Below are 19314 nucleotides of genomic sequence, written 5' to 3' on the forward strand. Positions count from 1 at the left end.
AAAGAGCGAAGTGTCGCAAACACTACTTGTGAATCCACATTTTGAGATAAAACCTGCAAATCGTTGATACCAAGCCCGCGGGGCTTGTTTCAAGCCATATAGAGACTTGTGAAGTTTACAAACAAATTTAGGGTGCGTGTTGGAGGTGAACCCCGGCGGTTGAAACATATATACCGTTTCTTTTAACATCTAATTGATGGATAGGCCACGCCTTTGACACAGCTAAGCTTAGTACTATACGTATCGTAGTGGGTTTAACAATGGGGCTAAACGTCTCATCACAATCAAGTCCCACGGTTTGACTTTTTCCATTAACGACAAGCCTAGCTTTATGTCGTTCCAACGTTCCATCGGCGTGAAATTTATGTTTAAATAACCACATGCAACGTATAATTGGTGCATCGATAGGTCTCGGTACAAGTTCCCACGTATTATTTTCCATTAGAGTTTCATATTCGTTAGTCATGGCAACCTTCCAGTTAGGGTCGGTGAGGGCGGTAAGATGTGACTTGGGTAGAGGGGATATAGGAGTGGGTGGGGAAGTTTCTGTGTTAAGATACATGGGCTGACGAGGTTTAAAAATGCCGGATCGGGATCGAGTTTGCATGGAGTGAGAGGATGTGGTGGGAGGGGGTTGTGGAGGGTATATGGGGTCCGTATAGTTGTGTGGTTGGGAAGTGGGAGACGAAAGTGGTGGTTGCATGTTGGGAGAAGGTTGGTTAGTTGTTGGGTTATTGTGACGTAAAGGACTGGGAGGATTTATATGTAGAGTGTTGTGTGATGTTGGAGTTTGATGGTGAGAGGTTGTGTCAACAGTAGGGAAAAATATGGGTGGGCTGAAAAATATAGGTGAGGGGTCAAGGAAGGAGTGAGATGGGGGAGGTTGAGAGTGGGTAACAAACGGGAATTTTGTTTCGTCAAAGGTGACGTGGCGTGAAAAAATGGTTTTGCCGGTGGAAATATCTAAGCACCGCTAGCCACGGTAATTGGCCGGGTAGCCAAGGAAGACACACGGTGTGGAACATGGCGCAAGTTTGTGCGGACGAGTAGAAGAGAGATTTGGGTAGCATAAACAACCGAATACGCGAAGGTGGTCGTATGACGGTTGACGTAAGTATAGTAGTGAGGTGGGAGTTTGGTTGTTGTGTAATTTTGTTGGAAGGATATTATGAAGATATGAAGCCGTGTGAAGGGTTTCGACCCAAAACGAAGAGGGAAGTGAGGCATGAGTAAGTAGAGTGAACATAATCTCATTTAAGCGTCGAATCATGCGCTCAGATTTGGGAAGTATGAGGACACGAAAAACGAAATTGCATGCCATCTTGGGTGGCAAATTTCTTAAAATCGGTGTTGTCAAATTCACCCCCCATATCGCATTGAAATGATTTAATCGGTAGGTGGAATTGGGTTGCAACGAATTGATGAAACTGGGTAAATTTAGTGAATGTTTCATATTTGAATTTTAAAGGATAAACCCATGTAAATTGAGTGAAATCATCTCTCAAACCATGTAATATTTATAACCTGCATTACTCAATATAGGGGAGGTCCACAAGTCACAATGTAAAATAGAAAAAAGGTAAAAAAGTACGACTAGTGGAATCCAAAAATGGCAAACGTTTATGTTTTGACAATTGACAAGAATGACAAACAAATGTTGAGTTTATTTTATTGCATGAAATAAAATTCTTTGAACGAAGAAACTCCATAATGGGTTGGCCTGGGTGTCCAATTCTGTGGTGCCAAAATGGAGATTCTTGAGCGGAAGCAAAACAAGCGGTGGCGGACTCATTTGAGGTGAGTGGGTAGAGGTCACTCATACTGTTGTGACGACTCAGGATCGTGCCATCCTTGAAATCCTTCACAGAAAAGCCAAAAGGATCAAATTCAATGGAGGTCCAATTATCAGTATTGAATTTACGAACTTAAATAAGATTTTTAATAAAGGTAGGGTTATAAAGAACCGAATTTAGGTGTAGTGATTTGGAGGATGTGGGAATAGTGGAGGATCCCGATCCTAAAACTGGAATTCGGTTGCCATTGCCTACAAATATTGACGATATTGGAGAATGCGAGGAAAATGTATTGAGTTTACCTTGGTCGTATGTGACATGAGACGATGCACCTGTGTCCATGTGCCACTGATCATCACCCGAAGCCATAGATAGACCATGAATAGCATTCGCCAAACGAGTCGGTTCAAGCGGGTCAGTTTCGGTTAAGTGGGCATGTGCCGAGGATTGTTGTGTCTGGGCTGAGGGGTTGTTGCTGGGCCTTGGGGTTTGGTAATTCCAATGTTGAATCCAAGACGGGAGGGGGAGCCCAATAAGACCCATAAGAGGGTGGAGGGGGAGCCCAGAACTGTGATGTTTGTTGGCCTCCTAAATTGTGACTGACTTTGACCACGAGGATTGTTGAAGCGACTGTTATCACGGCGACTGTTTTCACGGCGTGGGTTGGTCTCACGAGGTTGATTGGTTCGGCGATTGGAATTGTCACGCCGACTATTGTTGTCCGGTGGCGGCTACCATAGGGGTAGGGGAAAGGGTGTCACGGGCCGCAATCCGACGTGACTCGGATTGTAATCGTTCAACGGCTTCTTCCCACGGTGAAAGGGATTGATTGAGGATGGAGGCAGTGGCATCGTATTCACGCGGCAATCCGCGAACCAGGTAAATAATCCGCTGGGTGTTGTTGATCGGGCAACCGACTGCCGATAGTTGGTCTGCGAGCTCGCGGACACGTTGGCAGTAGGCTTCAAGATCCGTCATGGCGGATAGAGTTAGGTTGGTGAGTTCGTGTTGTAACGCGGCTGCTCGCGGACCTTTGTTGTTCAGGAACAGATTCTTGACTCGTTCCCAGGCTTCATGTGCCGTAGATTCTTCTTCAAGAACACGAACTAGCAGATTGCGTTTGAGCGTTCCGTAGATCCATTGCAAAACGATCGCACTGATTTTCTTCCACGGTGAATATTCAGCAGACGTTTTATCTGGTGCCAGCGAACCGTCAATGTGGTGAAGCACATCGTACCAGATAGCATGAAGCTTAAAAAGCTTGACCCATGTAGGGTATGTGACCTTAGTACAGTCAAGCGGACATACTTTGTGTTGTATGTTCGTTACCGTGTAGACGGGATGAAGAGGTTGTGGTTTGGGGTCAGATTTGTCACCCATGATAGGGAAACTGGCTGGAAATAGTGAAGGAAGGATGAAGGCCTGATCGAGATCAGACTGCTAGGTATGATACCATGTAAGAAAATATAATTCCTTGATTTTATTGAATAATGTAAAAGCTATAAATAATACAAAGATGGAGGGAAATCAGGAGCATTCTATGGAAATACAATCAAACATAACTATCTAATATTCACCAAATAATTACAATACAAGTGCCAAAAATAGCTATATATATTTTTGGCTTAACAGTATCAACTATCTGATCACATAGTACCAATTTGGTTTCGATGTGGTACTGATATAGAATCATGCTTGAAGTTTTACTCTAGCGACTTAAGCATAATACTTAGTTAAACCCATATTGTTTCATAAAAATAAAATGAATCCCGTTGTGGGCCCATCCAACATGAAATCAAGGTAGAACGGTACTAAACTGGAGTAAGAACAAGAGCACACATAAGCGGTTTAGTAATCTAGTTTCAGCTCAGTTTCATTTAGGCTTGCTAGTCTCAATGTTGTTGACTGAGCAGCTTTGCATACAACCATCAATTAACTATGATCAAATATGTAACATATGGTTTTTTACTTTTTTATGCAAACAAATTTTATCCCCTTTGCTAATAAGCAACTCACAGATGTTGTTATTAATAGCATGATTAGAAAATCCCGAGTAGGTTACCACTCCTAGAATTGCTTTCACTAAAGCACACTTAACTTTATAGTTCTCCTCTCAATCTCATCCGTAATGTCTAATGCACCCAAAACATGTTAATAATATTTGAGACAAAACATTTCTTATTTGCAACATCTCTTTAATAATAGAACATCTTAATGCACATAACTATGTTGGATTTGTTTAAGGTGTCATAACTCATAATACATGTCTTGGCAAGTTCAAGTGGCCATTTTAAACATAAAATAATACAACCAATAAAACAAAGTAAAATAAAGCAATCCGTTATTACAAACGTGCTTCTTTAATTTTGTATCCAAATAAATAAATTACCACAAAATATAACTTTACAAAAGGCTTAACTTATAGAAAGGATTACGTAATAATTTTCGATAATTATGATGTAACGCTCATGTATTAATTATCAACTTGGCTATATATAATAGTGTGGCTGCAACTCTCTTTTAGCACCCCTCACTTCACATCCTCCCAATTATCTGCTTCAAACCAAGCTTGTTGGTCACACGAGCCGATTAACGATGTGGGCTTCGAGTGAGATGCTGACAAATGGAACGAGAGATCCCGTTCCACCACGAGGTGGGGTCATCAAGCAGATTTTGAAAGATGTAGCCAACGGTTGTGGTGGTGGAAACAAGTGCATCTAGCTAGCTAATTGTTGGTTGGTTACCTTCTGATCTGAAATCCCCACATGTACATATTTTGGTACTAGATCTTGGTATGTTTAGATCAGTGTTTTAAGTCCTGGAAGTGTTCTTGTTCTTGATTTCTTGTGGTATCAAGTTATCAACTATCCTCTTTCGGTTTATTGTACTAGGAGAAAGTTTTAATGTAAATATTTGTTGTTATATTTGGGTTCTCTTGTTTCTTATCTTATTGTTTAGCTTAGATTCGTTATTTCATTCACTTTATTTTTTTGTCTTTAAATAAGATATATGAAGTTTGACAGCCGAAAAAACCTTTAATATAGAGGTGGACAACCAGATACTATCCGTTGTTTGTTTTCCATCTATATATATATGAAAAGCGACACCGGTTCATTCATCATGGTAACCTGTAAAAAAATAGTCTTAGATCTGGCGCGACTTTTATGTGATCTTGTTTATACCGAGAAACACTTCTTATGACATGTCTCATTCTCTATATATTTGTTCATAGTTCGTTCTTTTTCTTTCTAAACGTTTAAGATTTACGTATACTCTTTATCGTATAAGTAATTTGTAAATTATATATATAATTTTTTTAACTAAAAAGTGTATTTGTATATTAAAAAAAAAAGAAAAGAAAATAGAATATGAACAAAAGTTAGCATTATAACTAAAACATGTTACTCGTATCTCAAACATACAATGTTTAAAAGTTAGGACTTAACGTTGTGATTAGGGCCAAATGTTAAGTTGATCTCCTTTTGGCCTGCTTTTACACAAGCTAGATTATAACACCTGTTACGGTCACCATTGCCTCCACCTCGAGTACCCATAACCACTAGCCATGTAAGATGAGTCTATCCTCATATATCAAGGCCGGATCTATAGACTTAGAAGGCTAGGCAAAGGCTTAGGCCCCCAAATTTCCCTTTTTTTTAAAATGGTTACATATATGTATTGGAATTGGACCGCAAGAAATAATCTTCATCCTAAATGTGTAGAAGACCAAAAACAAATGAAACTGGATTAACAAAATAACGCCCATGACCCACCTTCAAACAAAAAGTCATACATTGTTAAATTGTTGTTTGTCATTGTTTGGTATTTAGCTAATTTCAATTTCCATTTATCATTTCTCTTAAGTATCATAAAATACGATTAAGGTAATTTACTTGCTATTATCTTTTTTTTTTTTTGCTATTAACTTAGTTGATAATGATAACACATAATGCATTATGCTTGTTGTTAAGGTTTTGCATTAAACTAAAATAGCATTGCTATTTCTTGTTATTATTGTCGATTTCAACCTCAGCAAAAATATGGTGGTTTACACCAGAAAGTTTTTTAAAGGGTCCACAATTTTTTTACTTCGTTTAGACTCTTCAAAATTGTTGAGCCGGTTCTATCATATATATATATATATATATATATATTTTCTAAAACCACGCATTTTAATGCATGGAAAACTAATTAGTATGGACCATTTTCGCATTGTTGTTAATCAATAATCTAACTTTCAACTTTATTTATATATACAATAAACAATTATTTGAGGTTGAGATTTCTATATGGCTTTGCTATCACGTCGTCCTTTTGGACAATAACGAGGTGGACCGGTGGGCGATTTAAGGGTGGGGGACCCTGATTTCACTCTACAAATTATGAACATATGCATGGACCATTTTCAACAAAAAACTATATAGGGAAAAAAAAATATTATAGTTATCAAATTGAATATACTCTAATTTTTTTTCTGGAACGACGACGACCTTTTTTATTGGTAGACTATTTCATTCTTTAAATTTGGAAGCTTTGATGCCTCATGGCCAGACTATGTCGTCTTAACCGGGCATACGCTTGCTTCAGAGTTTGGCTTGGACGTTTCCCCAGGAAACCATACTGTCGGCTGCCACATGACAGTCATTGTCAGGAGCGGATTCAGTGTTGAGCCAGGGGGAGTGTATGCACCCCCTCAAATTCGTATTTTCTTTTATAAACTTCTACTATACTAGGTTCAAAGACCCCAAGTGCCCCATTCGTGTATTTTTTAGTGCCCCAAACTCAACTTTCCGAGCCAACTTTCAAACACAAGTGTACTTTTTCTTTCACAAAATAACAATTAAGCTTAGATTATTTAATTGTCTAACAACTTTATCAATTAGTTATTAATATAGTGATATATTTTTTTAGTTTAATCGGACCATTATAAAAATTAGACCAAAATATGATAGTATTTAGAGTATCATTTCTTTTTTGTAATTCTACACAATTTAACTTTAAATTTTATCTGTACATAAGAGCGCTTTGTGTCGTAACAATAATGCAAGGGTTTTTATTAACTGTAATATGTATTTTCTTATTGTGTTTTGGGGAAATTTATTGCTTACATTTCTATACGTGGTTTATTTAATGTAATTTCATTTGACCTAACCCATTTTGGTTTGACCCGTTTTAGTTTGACTTGACCAGTTCTATGTAGACCGTTTGTTGCACCCACTGGCAAAATTTTCTGGATCCGCCACTGGTCATTGTGACGCCACAAGAGCAAAGTTCTCTGACGTAGAACATTGTGGGAAGAAAACCTGAGTGAGTTCGGAATCTGAACTAACAATATTTTACAAGGCCTACCTCAAATCCTTCATCGTAAATATTCACCCAAAGTGATGCTGCCTCATTCTAATTTTTAGATTTTAGGATATATATTTTTTTTGGTTAAATGTAAAAACTAAAAAGGTACTAAAATATTTATTAACAATGAAGTGAGAACAAAATATATAATTGGACTTGCACACATGGTCTATGACCAGACCAAGACTAGGACAAGGCAACTTGACCATGATAGCCTAGTATTGTCGGTATTCTACCTTCACCCCCTATCTATACATATTTCATATATATAGGCTTTGGTTATTCACACATCATTTGACTTATTCACACACTCTTTGAACACATACGATCGTATGGGTCCTATACGATCGCATAGGACTTCAACTTTTGTCAGATTCTCGCAGGCTTTGTCTGCTGTCCAGGAACATTCCATACGATAGTATGGATACCATACGATCGTATGACTTGTTTTTTTAATTTTTTTTAACAATTTGCAACTTTTTAAAGAAGTTTTATATATTTGTTACAAACATATATATTATATTTGCAAATTCAGTATGGCATATCAACATAAAGTTTTATAATGTATAACTAGTTGTTTGTCCTGTTCGTTCGGCACGAGACACGTGTATTTAGAGGAAAAAATATGTAGCATAAACCCAATTTGCTAGATGAATACTATGCCAATTCATACACAACATTCTTGGTGTAGCCATGTATATCACGTTTGGTTTTAACATGCACGGTTAAGTCGTTCAATTTTTATTTATTTTTTTTTTGTTTCATACGATCGTATGACTCACAGTCAAACTCCGTACACTGCATCTGAAGGTCATGTACTTTTTTTTGTTTTTTTATTCCGCACGATCGTTTAGGTCCTATACGATCGTATAAAGGGTGTGTGAGTTTCTAGAAGGGGTGTATGAATAACATGACCCTATATATATATATATATATATATATATATATATATATATATATATATATATATATATATACCATTTCAAGTGAGATGAAAATTATTATATAGGTTTATCATTTATTCGTTGATTCTACGACTTATGTAGTTATGTTATTAAACTATGTTTAAAATCCAAATACTATAAAGTATATAACATTCAATTTGGATTTTAAACCTAGTTTTATAGATTTGTTATTAAACAACTAACTTAGCCCTTCCAAAGAATAACCATACTATAAATCAAAACTCAAAAGGTTTATTATTATTATTATTATTATTATTATTATTATTATTATTATTATTATGAGATTGCCACAAACACAATACCTCCTTTGGATACATTTGATCTGTTTTAATTTCTAGACCTCCAACTCTTAAGTAGTTTGTAAGCATCTAAATTGAAAGCACCTTCAAAATATATAAACGCAACTCTCAAACAGTCTTTTGAAAAGAAGTGACTGAACCTATGAACATGATCCTCTAGTCCAAGCCTCTTAAAAAAACATATAGTGCCACATTGCACCCACAATACGCGCATGTGTGAGTTAAGGTGCTTCGCACCTTCGAATCCCCATTAATTCTTTTAAGTAAACAATAGCTATACAGGTACATATAAATCATTTCAAGGTTACTTTCTCATGTCTTAGACAAATTCCCGCACTTGCCGTCCCATTTTCGCAACTTTCGATGTTTCAAACACACACAAATTCAGTATCATTAGGTCATTCACCTTAATCAACGCCGTTTTAGTCATGATTGGTTCGTGACGATCACATAGTAGAGTGCAAACCCCGTAAATGATATCTAGATCAGTAACTCGTACGTGCAATTGTTTATGTCATTCAGGTATCTGTATGTTATATGTCGTAGATCGATCCATAGACAATATTTGTTACCGACTTACCGCAGGTTTTCTTGTTTAAATTTTTATGTTTTTATAAATTTACTAGTTTTTCTCATGTCAATGTTACCACTATTCTTCTGCTTTGGTATGAGAATTCAGGATTGAGGACGACTATTAAATAAAACATATTAGTTTAAGTTTAGAATTTAAATAAGATTTATTATAACTTTTTAAGATCTTAAGAGATGAATTAATAACATTATCTGCTACACTTATAAAATATAACCATCAATCGAGTCTAAGATTTTTATGTTTTATTTCATATTCATTACTCATTAGTCATTAGTTACTTTTACACTTTTGGAGCTATTATTTCCACTATTAGACAATCCAAATACACCCACTAAATTTCTTGTTCGCCAAGGAGATGGAAAGTGACAAAAGTAAACATATTCTTTTAGCTTTATTATAAAAGATACCTAATAAAGTATCATTGTGGATATACCCTCTTTTTTTTTAAATGGCTGTTGTGGATATACCTAATAAAGTCTTTATCAACTTTAGCCAGTTTAACAAATAAATAGTAAATATATTGAACTAGTATTTTAATCGGCGCGTTGCGCTGAGGCAGGTTGGTAAAATTCGGGTGGTGATAAAACCCCAGCGTTGTCAGTCTCAAAGTCAACACAAATTCGGTTGATTTCGGTTACGTGTGTTATTGTATTGGAACTAAAACAAAACAAAAAAAATCTCGATCATTGGTATAACCCAACCGTTATCGATCCCCGGGGTCGAAGCGGTCAGTCTACACGAATTCAGTCGGTTTTCGTCACATTCGTTAAGGTACCAAAACGAAGAAAATAGCATTTGGTTGGATTCTGTTATTTTTGCTATGATAATAGAACTAAAACAAAATGCGTTGAGTTTACGCGAATTTGAAAGGCTTCCGTCACGTCTGTTACGATATCATAACCAAAACAAAACATACACAAAATTGGTTTTTGATCAATATGTATTATATATATTACGGACTTGAACTAAAAAAATAGAAAAATAAAAAAAGAAAAGCCGCCCATAAGGTGCCGCAAAGACCCAACGGAGACTTTGCAGCACCAAAGTTCCAAATTATTATATATAATAATGACAAAAAGAAGTTTGTGGTGTTGAAATTAGGAGTGAGTAGGGTTGTAAACGAACCGATCGAACACGAACAAGGCCTTGTTCATGTTCGTTCGTTAAGAAAATATTGTGTTTACGAACGGTTCACGAACACTTACCGAACGAGATTTTATGTTCGTGTTCGTTCATTAAGAAAATTAATGTGTTCACGAACGGTTCACGAACACAAACGAACACAAATAAAATCGGTAGAGGCTAGAGAATAAAACTGATGTATTTATCAATATGAATATTGAAAGCCCGTAAATGAATCGTATGAACACGATGTAACATCCCCCAAACTTTTGATCCAAATTTGACAACTTAGGAAAGTTGAGAGATCAAAAATAATATCAAAACAAGACATGAGAAAATATTAAATAGGAATTATAAGAAAAATAAGGAAATAAAAATATTTCCTAAGTTAAGTTTACTTACATGAATGAAACTCCATCCCACATTGGAAGATGTAAGAAAGTTGAAGCATTGCACTAAGGTATAAATAAGGAAGATGGAATCCAACCCACATGGAAAGTGGTAAAGAAATGGAAGCTATTTATAAGGAAGAAATTTTCCATAGTAATATTCTTTTATGAATATAATGCACCAAGTAGCCCTAGCGGAGGGTGCGTAGCACCCGACGCGCTCGGGCTCGGGCGAGGACGAGGACGACGGCGACGGCGACGGCGACGGCGTTGGGCTCAATGTGGCGCTTTGATGGCGCACGAGCCGTCTTATTATTTTTGGACAACGAGAATTAGACCTGAAACGACAAGCTACAAAAGATGAAGGACTGAAAACGAAAAGTAATATTTATGGACCCATCGCACTACCCGATGAGTCCAAGGAGACGGCCATCGCAATACGCGATGGGCCGTGATGAGTCATCAACATGTGTTGCACTCCGGCGACACGTGGCAACACACCATGACACGTGGTAGAACGTGTCAGACCACGTGGCGACACGTGGCAGACGTGTCAGGCCACGTGGCATAACCTCAGAAAGCTAGGCATCGCGATACGCGATGTAGGAAGAAAGGAGCCCATCGCGTATCGCGATGGGATCCAAAATTGGCTATAAATAGGGCAGGCCACGGCTCATTTGCACACACACATTTACTCTCTCTCTCTCTAGAATTTGCACTTTCTCTACCTCGGTTTGCGTGCCGAACATCGTTTTGCGTGCCACCGACCCGACAATCATCACCTCGTAATCCATGCCAAATACCCGGTGTTTTCCTTGAAGTGCGTGCTATCCAAAAATAATCCGACAATCACCGAACATTGCCTCGATTTGCGTGCCAAAGAAGGTGGATCAAGAACGCCTCGATAAACGTGCGTATAGAGTAGAAGTGCTGCCCGTATAAACTTAGGAATATCTAAACTCCGAATACCGTGCGAGGTAAGGAGTTCTGCCTAAGTTATTATTTTATTATTATAAATGGCTTAGACCATAGTCGAGGGTATAGCCCGAACCTTGATTACGATTAAGAATAAAATAACTTTTCTTAAGCAAAGGTTATAATTAAAATATAGTTTCTTCTTGATTAAGAAACGTAAGCAAGTTTATTCAAGGGATATAATTGAATAGTATTTCTTTATTGTTAAGAAATATAATATTATAAAGTAATGTTTCTTCTTGAAGAAGAAACATCGTGTGTAAAGGATAAACAAACAAAGGGACTAGAGGACCAAATGTTTTGAATAAACAAATACTTTTATCAAGGTTAAAGCTATACAAAACAGACTAAAGGTCTAAAGCTAGATCGATGATCTAGTTATTTATACAAATGTTATTCTTGTACTATAGATCCGAGGTAACAAAACAAGAAGAAGAGAACAGAAAACAGGAATCAGTATCAGAAACTGATTATGAACAGACAAGGTGAATACGCCCCAAACCTTTTATATTGAGTCAGAGTGTTTGCATAGGATTTACGAATCCTTAAAACTTTGTGTACAATAATAAGAAACGGACACTCTGATTAAGAGTATACATGTGTCTGGATCCAAACATACATGGTGACTCGGCATTTCCCCGAGGCCATGCATATCATCAACATGCCTCTGAAGGTCTACGGGACTGTTCAGAGAAATGATATTGTGTATATAATTAATTGTACATGATACTTAGGGTAATTTGATCCCAATTTAGTTGGGTGCCTAATGAGTAGTCACAAAAGTATTATTGTTGGTTTCACAAAGGTATTGAAAAGATATTTTAGAGTCAGCGTTATTTACCAGCTTTGTGCTGACGTATTTTCCCACCCATGTTACAGGGAAACAAGAAAGGTTAGAACAGACAAGCAAGAAGGAATAGAAGATTGGAGTTATAGTCATTAGATGCTATCTGGTGGCTCAGATATTTTATTTAAAAATATTATAAAAGAGTTATGTTTTCCAAAGAAATGTAATTGAAATATTAAACGGGTAATTAAACCTGAGATTTTAATAAGTTTTCAATATAATAATATTTTTTTTAAAGACGTCCGCTAAAACAAACCCGCAACTCTGATTTATTTACAAAACAGGTACCAACTTTTGGTCACACGCCTAGGCCCTAGAGTGGGGTGTGACACACGAACAAGGGCATATTCGTGTTCGTTCATTTAACTTTATAATTAATCGAACAAATATTTATGTTCATGTGCGTTTATTTAAAAATGGACATTTGTGTTCGCTTGTTTAAAATCTAAACAAACATAACTAAACAAAGATAAACGAATATAAATAAGCATATAGGAACCATTGTGAATGAATACAAACAAACATAAACAAACTTAAATCTGAAAACACATAAATGAACACAAATTAACAAATATAAAACTTTTAAGCAGGTGACATATTCAGATAATATTTAATTATTTTCTATTAATACATAAACGAACATAAACGTACGTTAATGAACATAAATGAACGAACGGAACATGTGTTCATGTTCGTTCATTTAATTAAATGAACACAAATTTTGTGTTCATGTTCGTTCGTTTATTAAATAAACGAACATAAACGAACTTTCCGCCAAACGGTTTACAAAAAGTTCACCGAACGTTCGGTTCGTTTACAGGACTAGGAGTGAGCAAGAAACAGTTTGGAGTTAAAATGTTAAATGATCGATGGAGATTTGAGACTAGATGTGAAGGGTGTGAGTTATCTGTTTTTCATGGTAAAACATTTATAATTTAGAATTGTTTTAACCGAATGATATTATTTTTTCTTTTGAAATAAAGTTATTTTAAACCAAAAGATATTATAGATTTACATGTTTGTTGAATAGGGTTACGGCAAAGGGGTATTGCTTATTTTGGTCATTTCCTTTCATTCGTCACGTTTGTGACACGTCAGTTTTTTCTCTATCATTCAATTTCACCCGTCAACCCTAGTGTGAGTCATTATCCTTATTCTTCCTCATTCTACATCATTCAATTATTTAATAATATAAAGAAATGAAAAAACAAAGAATAAAAACAAAAAAATGTTTGGTTTAAGAGGAAAATGAAAGCCATTGCATGAAAGCCTAGCTTGACATGTAGGATCATTCCCTGATGCCCCCATATGTATATTTGTCGGCCTAATAGTTACCCATTATTGCTTTTTGTTTTTTTTAACGACCAATTAAGTAACGTCGGGTACTCCGTACGCGGCTCCCATTGGCTAAAGGTAGCCGAGCCGGCCACTAGTCCGGACGGACAAAGCCCCTAGCGGTACACCTGTTGAGGGATTCACCGGATAAAACCTGACTCCCACGCCCGCCAAACGGCACGACAACGAGGAGCCGGTAAAACCGGGTGAGATCAGGACTCGAGCCATGGCAAGCCAGGGTCATCCCTTATATCTTCCAAATAAATTAGTGATAGTGAGGTTTGAACCCCCTAACTCTCACTAGTAAAGTGAGTGCTCTATCATTGAACCACATCCAATTTATATTGCTTTTTGTATTAAACCATCTTTTTGTAAACATACATAATTTTCTATACATTATTATTTTATTTACAGAAAGTTATATTATAAAAAAATCAAAGAAAGTTATATTGTAATAATAATATTTTTTTTTATCATTAGTTGAGTATAATAATACTGTTATATAATATTTTAAGATTTTTTTTTTCATTTACATGTAAATACATTATCATGTTTTAGACTTTTAGTTCTCATACTCAAATACTCAATAATAGTCATGGTATGTTAATGCATGGCGCTTTATTTTGTATTCAATGATAGTTATGAGAAACCAGGTGTTATTAGATAGTGTATGTGTTATATATGTTCAATAATGAGTGTTACTAACATTGAATTGAGTTATAGTTAATAATTTAATAGGTGTTATTAGATAGTGTATGTGTTATATATGTTCAATAATGAGTGTTACTAACATTGAATTGAGTTATAGTTAATAATTTAATATGCATGCATACAAGGTGTATTTGTTCATTTACTAATTTAATACATATAGTGTTTTAATTTACAAAACCTAACACGCATACACTTGTCACTCATCGTCTTCATTCACGAATGATGCTTATAGTTATATTATTATCATATTTTACAGTTGTTCTTTTGGATTGACTGATTTAGCATAGATTGCATACTTGCATTATTGTCTATACATCTAAAATAAATTTGTGGTGTGTAGGTCCACTTCAAAAGGCAACTACACATGGTCAATTAAAATTGCCTTGCCCTTTTAAATTAACCACTATCAAACAAATATGATATAGACATGCATAAAGCTCTTCATAAATTTAAATAAACTATATTATAGTGTACGCTATTCGGTTGGTATTAGTCTGGTTTGTTACGGTCACGCTTTAATACTGGCATTTGGTATAGCAACTGAAAGAGATATGCCGAAGAGGATATCGTCACGTATTTGACATTGATAGAATACCATAAAACGAATTTCGGTAATGGATCGGATGATCAAAATCCAGCATCGACGTTATTAAGACGGAATTGGTTCGGTTCATCACGACACCGGTAGGAATACGATGGAAGTCAAGAAAACCATACAAACGGAATACCAGTAGTTGATGTTGTTCAGATAATATTTGTTTGTCTCGATAAGGAACAAATAAATAAATTATATGTGAATCGCAACGTATATTCGTAATCATATAAAATACTATATTATATTTTTATTAAAGAGAATGGTAGAGGACGTTATCTTATAAAACAAAACAAAAAATAAACCATGAGCTAGCTTTGATAAAATATCCTTAGATTCTATTATTTCCTAGTTTTTTGTTGTTCTAATCGTAGTAAACGTAAGTTTGGTTAAGCGAATTAATGGGTGCAAACCCCTCTTTTATGTAATTGTATTATGTTTTCAACCTGGTTTTGCGATTTACTAAGTTTTTTTTTTCTTGAACTGCAAATTTTAATAGAAACAGGACCGAAAACCCCTCCTACATACCGAGAAGCTAGCAGAGGCCGGCTACAACAAAACAACGCGAACAAGCTACAAAGCCAAACACTGCCATCTATTCCAATCTACATTCAAATTCTTTAATCTATTTTTAATCCACAACAAACTTAGAACCTTTCGCTTTTTACGAAGTGAGTGTGGTTGATTTAATTTAAGCTTACAAAAACTTTAAAAAAATAACAAAAGTAATTTTTAGTCCCCCAAAATCTATGTATTAAAGTGGTGTGTTTTCGAACCAAATGTTTTTTGGTTTAAATTTTATAGAGTGATGATGATGATGTGTGTGGGTGGGGGGGGGGGTGTGGAATTGATGTAAAACGAAGCTCGAAACTATGATTCAAACGACTTGATTTTTGTTAATTGAAAGCTTAAACACCTGAATTTAAGCATTGTTTCATCGTTTTGGAGTACTGTTTCGAACTAGGTTTTACATCAATCAACTCATATCCTTTTTCCGATTAAAAGTCTAATATTAAGTTAGGATTATTAAAATTCAATAAACCTAAAAATAAGTCGGATCCATAGCCACAAATACAGGATGATTTCTTTGAACATCCCACGGGGCATCGTGATTAAAACCCATGTTTGAGATATGGTTTCGGTACTGACGATATGTTTCTACTTCGGCCATCTTGGAAATTGCGGTTGAGTAGAATCGGTAGAATTTTGTAACCATGTTTATTAAATCACTCCGCTTTGAATAAAATTGTTTTGCTACTATAGTCGGTGCCGCCATTTTGTTTATAGGCCACTAAACACCACGACTTGTTTCACGATACCTCACTGTTGTTGCTAGACGCATCCATCAGTCGTTGCCAAAGCAACTTCATCATCATCGCTCCGTGGAAATTATTGTGTCGTCGTGTAACATCCTAAAACTTTCGGGTAATTTTAACAAGTAATAAAAGTTAAAGGATCAAAATATAAAAAAACTGATTTTTAAATCTGTTGTGCTACGCAATGGACAAGGATCACGTCTATAGCTCTACGCGAATCACTTGGGAGAAAACCGAGATTTAGGCGGTGTCGCGCTACACGAAGGACTTACCCATTGGACCATTGAGATACTCGATGTCCACGTTAAGTAATCGGAGACACGTGTAGCCATGTGGCAACTTCCTGGATTACAAGGGCGTCACGCTACGCGATGACTTATCTCTCGGCTCATAGCGATACACGACGGATCCCATAAATTGCCTATAAAAGGGGGAGTCGGGCATTGCAACTTTGCATCCCATCAGACTTTTCTTACACACACACCTTAAATCGTAATTCGTGCCGACAAGCCCGACCCCGAAGTTCTGACAATTTGATCCCTGATACACGGCGTAGAGTAGAAGTGCTCTCGATCAACCTTAGCTAGGGGTTCTACGTAAGTTATTTTATTATATGTCTTATACCTTAGTCGGGGGTATAACCTAAACTTTGAACAAATTTAAGTATACATAAGCTTTTCATATAAAAAGGTTATAGTCAAAATAATATTTCTTTATAACTAAGAAACATAAAGTTTTACATGCAATAGTTATAGTCAAGTTAATGTTTCTTCTTGGAGAAATAACATAAAATAGACATTTCCTTGTAAAGAAAAAACGTAGCACATAATTAGTAAATAAACAGAAAAGACTGCAGGTCTAAATGGTTTATTCAAACAAAAAAATATCAAGGTTTAAAACTAAGCAAAATTAGAAAAAATGTTTAAAGCGAGATCACTGATCTTGATATTTATACAAGCTATTCTCATAAATATAGGTTCGAGGTAATGATATAATGCTAAAATATATGTTTCCCTTGTATATTTTATTTAATATTTAAATAGTTTTTGTTCGTTTTTAGTCAAGATTTGTATACTACTAACATTATTATATTTTGTAGGTTCCGGAAGTTGATCGTGATCGAAAAAGGCGAAAAACGAGTTAAAACGAGCCTAAACGAGAAGCCGGAACACCTCAAGAAGGAACTGGAAGGAGAACCGGTCAGACCAGGCCGGTCAGACCGACCCTCTATTATTAAACGCCGCGCCGCGCGACCATGGGGGCCAATCATGGTCGCGCGACGCCTAGACCCCTTATTTCACGAAAGTTTCCGAATTTTGTTAGTTAAGGGCCCTATTTCAGTATAACTACACCCTTAACCTTAACCTGAAAAATACCCTGCTGCCACCAGACGAATTTAGAGTTTACTTGAGCTATTATTCAAGATTCTTGGCGGTTTTTAAGGCAAGAGAGCATCCGGTGAAGAGATATACATTCAAGATCGAAGACTACGGGTTTTATTGCCTTTAATCTTTCGTTTCTCATTATTTTACCATGTTTTTGGATTTATTTACTTTGCTTGAATTTAATTACATGATGCTAGGCTAAACTTTATAAACTACCTAGGTCGTGATGAACCTTTATTTGGTTTGATTTTGATTGGGATTTCTATTCGTTATGGATTTTATGCTTTAAGTAAATTGTTGAGTTTGAGTTAATTGATGTGTGTGATTTTTTGGTTTTATTTACTTGGATTTATCGTTTCACATTTTCCTTGTTGATTGTTTCATAGGATAAGGTTTTATTAGATCATTTACTGTGTGTTCTTGACTAGTTTGTGATTAAATTCGAATAAGATCATAGAAACAATAAAACTAATTAAATAGATAAAAGTGAGCCGCTAGCCTAGAAAGTTGTAAGGTGATAGGTTACTGATAGGTATTTGTTGGTCAGGATTGTTTGATTTAGTTCTTCGTAAGGAGTCTGTCTAGGTTTGATTGTCAGCTTAGTCTATTAAGTCAACTGAGTCTACTTAGCTATCTTTGATTTCCGCGATGTAATGTAGGATTCCACCATAAAGATACTTAATCATAAACAATTAAATAACCGTAAGGAAGTTTAATATATAAAACTGGCGAGTCTTAAAACTTGTAGAAACTCATAGGTGTCTTCTTGAAGGTTCGAGGGTCCTATTAGGGTTTTTTTGTCAAGGGTCTATCTTACGATCTCAGTTCCATAACTTAAGTTACCCAGTTAATTGAGTGCCATAACTTAGGGGAATCTAGCCTAGGTAGTTACTTCCATCATCTGAATTAATCTAAGTGTTTTAATAGTTTATTATATTTTATTTAATTAGGGTTAGGTTTATTAATAAAATAATTAATTAGGTTTTAGTAATCATTATGTTTTATTATTATTTAATTAGTAGGGTGTAGTTTATAGTTTATTATTATTTAGTTTAACCCCCCCCCCCCAAACAATATTATTAAATAGTCGTGTCTTTTAGTCGAGTCTAATTTGCGAGTTTCGTAATTTAAAAAATCTTGTGAGTTCGATATCCGGACTTACTTAGTTGTACTAGAGTCGACCGGTACACTTGCCGGTTAGTAGTTTAAGTTAAGTTTAAAAGTCTAAAGTATTACTTAGTGTCTAGTTTTAACGTATTTTTATTTGACTACTTTTAGCACATTAGGTAACGCACAAAAACATAAAACAGTGAGACACACTGATCATAACAAATGTGAATACGTCTAATCTTTTTATAAGCATAAATACAAATGAGTCATTTATACAAAAGTTTGCATGCGATTTCAAACCCCTCAAATTTTAGTATATGCTAACATTCAGGCTGTGTTGGCTATACTATGTGCATATAATTAGTATGCTGATATATAGGGCCACTGATTGTTTCGAGTATGAACTAAAGGTTTACATAAATTGTTTTAACGTCAGCATGTTCACCAGCATGTGATGCTAACATATTTTACAAACTGTTTTTACAGGTAATTAGGAATAGAGGCTAGAAGATGGTGACGTTAGCCATTAGACGA

General features: G+C 35.7%; 1 protein-coding gene across 1 annotated transcript; it reads right to left on the reverse strand.

Annotated features, from left to right (window-relative positions):
• Positions 1-2504: 2504 nt before the first annotated feature.
• On the reverse strand, positions 2505-3173 carry LOC143606425 (uncharacterized). The gene has a single exon (XM_077082200.1). The coding sequence runs from the start codon at positions 3171-3173 to the stop codon at positions 2505-2507; it is 669 nt and encodes a 222-aa protein (XP_076938315.1).
• Between the last annotated feature and the right edge of the window lie 16141 nt (positions 3174-19314).

The sequence above is a fragment of the Bidens hawaiensis genome, unplaced genomic scaffold, assembly GCF_021521415.1.
Source record: "Bidens hawaiensis isolate Kalapana, Puna unplaced genomic scaffold, B.hawaiensis_p1.1 tig00002123_1, whole genome shotgun sequence".
NCBI classification, from domain to species: Eukaryota; Viridiplantae; Streptophyta; class Magnoliopsida; order Asterales; family Asteraceae; genus Bidens; species Bidens hawaiensis.